Source organism: Myotis brandtii, unplaced genomic scaffold (genome assembly GCF_000412655.1).
Source record: "Myotis brandtii unplaced genomic scaffold, ASM41265v1 scaffold421, whole genome shotgun sequence".
NCBI classification, from domain to species: Eukaryota; Metazoa; Chordata; class Mammalia; order Chiroptera; family Vespertilionidae; genus Myotis; species Myotis brandtii.
This window is the reverse complement of record NW_005366140.1, coordinates 2,685,714-2,692,920: the sequence shown is the minus strand read 5'-3', so window position 1 is coordinate 2,692,920 and position 7,207 is coordinate 2,685,714. Positions and strand designations below refer to the sequence as shown.

Here is a 7,207-nt window from a genome sequence, read left to right as displayed (position 1 = left end):
TTTTTTTTTTTTAATATATTTTATTGCTTTTTTACAGAGAGGAAGGGTGAGGGATAGAGAGTTAGAAACATCGATAAGAAAGAAACATCCATCAGCTGCCTCCTGCACACCTCCTCCTGGGGATGTGCCCACAACCAAGGTACATGCCCTTGACCGGAATCAAACCTGGGACCTTTCAGTCTGCAGGCCGATGCTCTATCCACTGAGCCAAACAGGTTAGGGCAAGGCTTTTGATCCTCAATATGAAGTGGGCACAGTGCAGCTCCAACAGAGCCCACATAATTACAGATGACAAAGGCACTTGTTTTCCCTGGGCCTGATTTCTCTTTAAATTCCTACCTTCTTGTTCCTAGAGATCCAGGTCTAATGTTCCAGCATCAGGGAACCCAGGATTGTAAGTTATGACAGTCTGCAAAAGGCCCTTTAATTGTTTCTTGGTAACTGAGGCACCATTCACCTTTCACAACTGTTTAAGCACTGTTACATATTGTTGTTGTTTTACAGACAACTTCTGTCCCGTTGTAAAACCTTAGCTGACAAACATACCCTGGAACTTGGAAATCCACAGTGAGCTCCAATGACTTACTGCGCAGTTACTTTCATTTCATTCCTCTTCCTTTTCCATGTTTCCACCACGACTCCTAGCATCCTTGGTCCTCACATGGGGCACCACCTTGCCTGGGATGACCAGCAGACCCTGATCATCAGATGAATGATAACTCTGACACAATGTTTGCAGTGAAAGAGAGGGCTAAGGGACTGCCTGGCTAAAGGAACCAGACAGCCTCAATCACCTGCCTCTTCAGGATTTTATTGTCACAGCACTTTGAAATAAAGTTTATCTTTCAGATACAATCAGTAGGTAAGTAATCTTGGGAGGACACATGTGTTGGCAGTGTCCTTTAAGCAAGGACATCTAAAGATTAAGCATAAAGATTCCAGTAAACACTCGGGGGTCTGCAGGAGCACAGAGTTGTTTGGAAAGGTCAAGGAATAATTAGGGGCACCACCTTCAGCACTCCCCTAAGTCGGAATTCTGATAAATAGGGTGGGCCGCCATCAGCACACATTCCTTTTCTCCAATGTCCTCCTTACAAACTTTCCACCAAGACCCATGCTTCCCCAAAAGAGTGAAGCAGGAAGGAAATTGACAGAGAAATGGTCTGGGAGGGTGGGGAGTTGTGAACACAGGAGAGGAGGGGAGTGGGAAAAAGGCCAGGGGAGCCTGTGGCAGGGATGATTTTGGGGGTCCCTGGGTGGACAGCAGGAGCCATAGAGGGGGATCTATTGACCACCTCATCTGGGCACTGCAGGACCTGAGGGCAGTGCAGAATTTTGGGCAGACAGAAGGGTCCTGACCCAGTGCCATGCACAGGAAGTTTCATGGACAATAGTTGGGATTCCAGGAGAAGTTGGAGAAACTAGGATAACAGAGAGGAAGGAATTAGGGGGCAGGTGAGGATCCAGGAGGGTGGGTGAAGGGTCTCTCAGGATGGAGGCCTCCATTTTGGAGAAGCAGGCTCTCTGGGGGTGGGCTCTGCAGGATGAGTAAGAATTTGGGGGATGGAGGAGGGAGGTACATTGTGACTAATGCCTGGCCTGGGTGTGTCTGCAGATCCAGGTGTGAATCCCAGCCCCGCACTTTCTGCCTGTATGTATTTAATTGATTTTTCTTTCTTTCTTTTTTGTTAAAAATATATATTTATTGATATTTTACAGAGAGGAAGGGAGAGAGATAGTTACAAACATCGATGAGAGAGAAACATCGATCAGCTGCCTCCTGCACACCTCCCACTGGGGATGTGCCTGCAACCAACGTACATGTCCTTGACCTGAATTGAACCTGGGACCTTTCAGTCTGCAGGCCGAAGCTCTATCCACTGAGTGAAACCGGTTATGGCGGTTTTTCTTTTTATTGATTGATTGATTTTAGAGAGAGGGAGGGAGGGAAACATCATTTTGTTGTCTCACTTACTCATGCTCTCACTGATTGATCCTTGTCTGTGCCCTAACTGAGGATGGAACCGTGACCTTGGCAACTGAGCTACCCAGCCAGGGCTTAACTGATTTTTAGAGAGAGTGGAGGGAAGAGGAGAAGGGAGAGGGAAAGAGAGAGAAACATCTATGTGAGAGCAAAACATGGATTGGCTGAATCCTGCAAGCCCCCTCCCCAGGAAGGAGCCTGCAACCCGGGCCTGTGCCTTGACCAGGAAATGAGCTGGCAGCCTTTTGGTGCTTGGGAAGATGCACAACCAACGGAGCCACACCCACCGGGGCCAGCCCTGCACTTTCCATGGGAGGGGATGGGGAACCAAGACAAGATGTCCTTCTCCTCACAGCCTCCGTTCCCATGGAAACGGATGGGGAACAAGAGCCTCAGGAGCTGGGTGAGGAGATAAGACTAGAATGCTGAGCACTGAGTGAGCACCGATGGGGGTGGGGAAAGGGTGGACAGCCCTTTAGGGTGAATCCATCAGAAAAGAGGGCTGGGTAGGCAGTGGGGTGGTACCTGACCAAACCCTGTGGGCTTCTGGGAACATTCTGGAGCAAGGAGGCTGGTGTAGACATCAAGGGGTCCCAGGTGCTTGGGACTGACACAGTGATCCTCCAGGAACTACAGAGTAAGTTCCTTCCCCCAAAGGGGATGCTTATTTTGTGGAACCCAAAGACCCCAGAAGAAGTTACCTTCCAGAAACCATGACAGCAAAGAACAGGTGCCCCCTCCCACTTCATGACCTGCCCAGCCAGGAGGTGTGGGGGGGTGGCAGCCTTGGGCCAACTTTGATGCGTCCCCACCTCTAAGGCTGCCCCATGAACCACCCCCTGCCACCTGGCTCCTGGCCTCCCCCTAACCGTCCCCTCCCCACAGCCATGTTGTCCCTCAGAACTGCCAGGTCAGGGAAACCCAGAGGGAAGCAGGCGAGTCCAGGTGGCCTAAGAGACAACAAGGCTGAGTCAGACAGAACTCGCCCCAACCCCTCCATGAGCCTCACCCCACTCCTGCCTGGACCCCTCCCTCTGAACCCGACACAGATGGGCCTGGGTGCCTGTCACTCCTTGAGTCAATTATTAAGCAGACACAGGGTTGAATCTTATGACAGTTTATTAGGATGGATTTCTGGGTGAATGGGAGAGAGCTCCTCTGGGACCAGGTTGTTATCTTTCCAAGATGACAGGAAACTCTCAGAAAAGGAGCCTGGACTGCATTCTGAGGTTAATCCCCATGTCCCTGGGCGAACAGCTCTCAGCCAGGTTAGAATGTACCTAATCAGAAGGGAACAGTCACAGTTAACAGACATGGTTAATAGGGTAACACAGCTGGTCCCCACTGTTGTATTTCTGCCCCACAGCTCCTCACTGAGGTTCCTCTCTCCCCTGCCCCCAGCTCCTCCCCACAGGCAGGCCACCACCCCAACCCTGACTGTCCCTAACTCCTCCCATCCCTCTCCAGCCCCTCCTCACCAGCAGGCTTCCTGCAACCTCAGGCCAGCAGAGTCAGGAGGCTCAGGGACAGGAGCACGGCGGCCACAGAGAGATGGAGGGTGACCCCGGAGTTGGTGGGGCCCTTGGCGTTGGGGGGGCCCTTGGCGTTGGTGGGGCCCTTGCCGAAGACCAAGGCCTCATTCTCTTTTCTGAGGTGGAGATGGGGACAACTCAGGAGGCTGCCAGGTCTGGATCCACTGGTGCTGGGCTCAAAGCCCCTCAAAATCTCATTTCCTTCCCCACCAGGTCACTGGGCAGGGGAGCCGCCGGTTGCCACCCAGATTTGGGTGACTGGAGGGGCAAGGCTGGGACTCCTACTTTGTCCCCAGGGCAATGGCAATATTCGGAGCCAAAGGGGATCCTAGGTCTTGGGGTTGGAAGGAGGAAGGGGCGTGGCCTGGGGTGGGTGAGTGTCCTGACCTTAGTTGCTCCAGCTCCGCGGATTTCTTCTGAAACTCTGAGGATTTATTTTGCAGCAACTGATTCAATGTCTTGATCTCCTCTAAGTAGGGACAGAGAGTGTGTCCGCACCATAGCCACGCCCCTCAACTGGCCCCACCCCCGGAAGGACCCCGCCTCTAACCCGCCTCCAATTGAGCGAGTGCACCTTGGAAGTCTGGCATGCCCGCCCCTTCCTACTTCCATTGGCTTTGGTCCTGTCCCTCACGCCGGACCCCAATCCTGAGGCCCTCCCCCTCCCTCCTCTTCAATACCTGACCGGCTCCTGCAAACTCCCTGACTGCAACCGAGGCCTGTGTTTTTCTCACCTTGAAGCTTCTGTAGGAAGAGCTCCTGTTGCTTTTCCAGGGAAATCTTCAGGGTCTCCTGGGATGCCGGGAAGAGTAAGGGTGTTGCAAACTGGGGTCTTGTCCCTGGTGGGCTTGGCTACTGTCCCTGGGCCCTGACCCCCACTCCAGGCCCTGGAGTCAGAGGGGCTCAGGCCCAAACCCCTTCAGGGTTCCTTCCAACCCTCTCTGAACTTGTCTCCACCCTGAAGAATAGCACAGCCTCCCACCCTCCCAGGATGTGATCCTCAAAATGGGAGTTTCAAGTCCCCCCTTCCTAGGAATTTGGAGGCTCTCTTGGCCCAAAGCCTAGGAGAAATGTCCAGATCCCCTGGGCTATTGCCCAAAAAGAGTTAGATGTCCCCTGAATCCCAGAACACTGTGGGATTTCTGTACCCAAGTTAGATGTCCAGTGGGACTTTCAAGGACCCCCACATCAAGACCCCAATTAACATGCTGCCTTTCATGATGCAGTGCCTGTATCAAGAGCCCCTGCCTTGCCCTGGCCAGGTAGCTCAGTTGGTTAGATCGTCAACCCAATATGCTGAGGTTGTGGGTTCAATCCCTGGTCAGTGCACATGCTAAGAATTAACCAATGAATGCATCAATAAGTGGAACAACAAATCAGTGTTCCTCTCACTTTCTCCCTTCCTCTCTCTCTCAAATCTATAATAATAAAAGCCTAAGCGACCATTGAAACTGAAAGGACTACAAAAAGCCTGCGTGGGGCGACCAGGCCGCCAGGGGGGATAGTGAGGGGCAACCAAACGACTGAGCAGCAGGCTGCGTGGGGCGACCAGGCCGCCAGGGGGGATAGTGAGGGGCAACCAAATGACTGAGCAGCAGGGTGCATGGAGTGACCAGGTCTGCAGGGGAGGCAGTTGGGGGTGACCAGGTGGCAGGGGTGGGGCAGTGAGGGATGACCAGGCCAGCATAGGGGGGCAGTGAGGGGCGACCAGTAACAATCCTAATATATAAAAAGCCAGGGGCTGTCATGACTGAACAGCAGGCTGCGTGGGGCGACCAGGCTGGCAGGGGGGTTAGTGAGGGATGACCAAACGACTGAAAAGCAGGCTGCCTGGGGTGACCAGGCCAGCAGGGGGGCAGTTGGAGGTGACCAGGCTGGCAGAGGGGGCAGTTGGGGGCAACCAAGCCGGCAGCAGGGATAGTAAGGGGCAACCAGGCCAGCAGGGAAGGGCAGTTAGGGGCAACCAGGTTGGGTGTGGGGGGCAGTTGTGGATGACCAGGCCAACAGGGGAGGAAGTTGTGGGTGACCAGGCCAGCAGGGGTGGCACTTAGGGGCAATGAGGCAGGCAGGCAGGTAAGCATTTAGGAGCCACTAGTCCCGAATTATGAGAAAGATGTCTGACTGCTGGTTTAGGCCCGATCCCCTAAACCAGCACTAGGACATCCCCCGAGAGGTCCCGGATTAGAGAGGGTGCAGGCTGGGGTGAAGGGACCTCCACACCTGCCATGCACGAATTTCGTGCATTGGGCCTCTAGTCAATAAATAAAAACTAAAAAAAAAATGCCGAAACCGGTTTGGCTCAGTGGATAGAGGGTCGCCTGCGGACTGAAAGGTCCCAGGTTCGATTCCGGTCAAGGGCATGTACCTTGGTTACGGGCATATCCCCAGTAGGAGATGTGCAGGAAGCAGCTGATCGATGTTTCTCTCTCATGGATGTTTCTAACTCTCTATCTCTCTCCCTTCCTCTCTGTAAAAAATCAATAAAATATATCCAAAAAAAAAAACTAAAAAAAAAAAAAAAAAAAGCCCGCTGCCTTCTTCAGAGTCTGGCAGGCTCCCCATCCCACCCCCCAGAGGGGATTTCTGCTTCCCTAAGACTGTGCCCAGGGGGAGTTCCCAGCTGCCCTAGACCAATGTCCTGGAGTTTGCAGTTTCATCCACATCCTACTGGGGATACTGAGGCCCCTTATGTGAGTGCTCTGGGGTCCCGCACTGGCACCCCAGAGTGAGTTTAAAGGTCCCCAAAACCCCGGTGTGGAAAATCAGGCTCCCCATGCAGGGGCCTAGGGGCCGTTTCAAGGTCTATCGCCATCTCCACCGAGACCCTGGGAATCCCCAAGCACCCAGACCCTGGGAGTCCCCCAAGCACAGGGCCCTCTCTAGGAGGGGCAGTGACTTACCACAGTCTGGTTGCAAGTGGCAGCTTGGGCCTCAGTTCCCCGTAAGACTTCCTGGGCCTGGGTCAGCTCCTGCTCCAGGAGGTGGGTGATGTTTCGACACTCCTGCTCAGCCGGGAGGCCATCCTTGCAAGCTGGGCTATTGAACTTGGCAGCCAAAACGCCTACTGCCACAGACAGACCGACCACCAGGAGGCCCAGCAGGATACCCACCCACACTGGCAGCTTTCGGTCCCCCAGGTTCTCTTGGAACTCATCTGTGGGCAGTTGGGAATAGCAGCAAGAAGTGGGTGCCATTCAGAGGGACGCAGGGAAGCTTGGGAGGGAGTCAGGAAAGGGAGCTGGAACTTTCTACTTGCTGGAACTGCCCCCTTATTAGCATGGGATCTATGCTGACCAATGAAAAGGTCCAAAACCCGGCATCTGCAGGAGGAGGACAGTTTAGCTTTCACTTTCATTTCCCAAAAATGAGGTGTGTTGTTGCTTCCAAATTATGGGCTTGGCCCTTCTGGGCTGGGTGCTGGCCCATGAGCTCCGTGGGAGAGGACACCCCATCGTAAGTCCCTGCCCTTCTCCTGTGTTCCCGAAGGTGACAGCTGCAGTGACAGGAAGCCTAGGGCATGCCAGGCTCCTGTTCCTGTGGACTGTGACCTGAGAGGCAGAGCATCATTGGTCCAGTCCCCAGCTGGGGAAACTGAGGCTGAGAGGTGAGTGGTGGACTGGGAGTGGGCAGGGCCAGGGTCTCACCCAAGAGGCTGGCTTTACTGTCACTCTCCATAGTGACCCAGCAGGAG

General features: G+C 53.8%; 1 protein-coding gene across 1 annotated transcript; it reads right to left on the bottom strand.

The window, feature by feature from the left end:
• Positions 1-3,085: 3,085 nt before the first annotated feature.
• On the bottom strand, positions 3,086-6,779 carry LOC102243858 (bone marrow stromal antigen 2). The gene is made up of 5 exons (XM_005873884.2): positions 6,417-6,779; positions 4,251-4,308; positions 3,904-3,985; positions 3,463-3,632; positions 3,086-3,264 (listed from the first exon to the last, which is right to left on the bottom strand). The coding sequence occupies exons 1-4, from the start codon at positions 6,708-6,710 to the stop codon at positions 3,482-3,484; spliced, it is 585 nt and encodes a 194-aa protein (XP_005873946.1). The 5' UTR covers positions 6,711-6,779; the 3' UTR covers positions 3,086-3,264; positions 3,463-3,481.
• Positions 6,780-7,207: the final 428 nt, after the last annotated feature.

Bases quoted from the DNA above. Each gene is read 5' to 3' on its own strand.
- LOC102243858 (XM_005873884.2), bottom strand. From the start codon at position 6,710: ATGGCACCCACTTCTTGCTGCTATTCCCAACTGCCCACAGATGAGTTC. The intron at 3,986-4,250 runs GTGAGAAAAACA...GTCCCTACTTAG, and splicing joins CTTCCTACAGAAGCTTCAAG to AGGAGATCAAGACATTGAAT. The intron at 3,633-3,903 runs GTCAGGACACTC...TCTCCACCTCAG, and splicing joins GCGGAGCTGGAGCAACTAAG to AAAAGAGAATGAGGCCTTGG.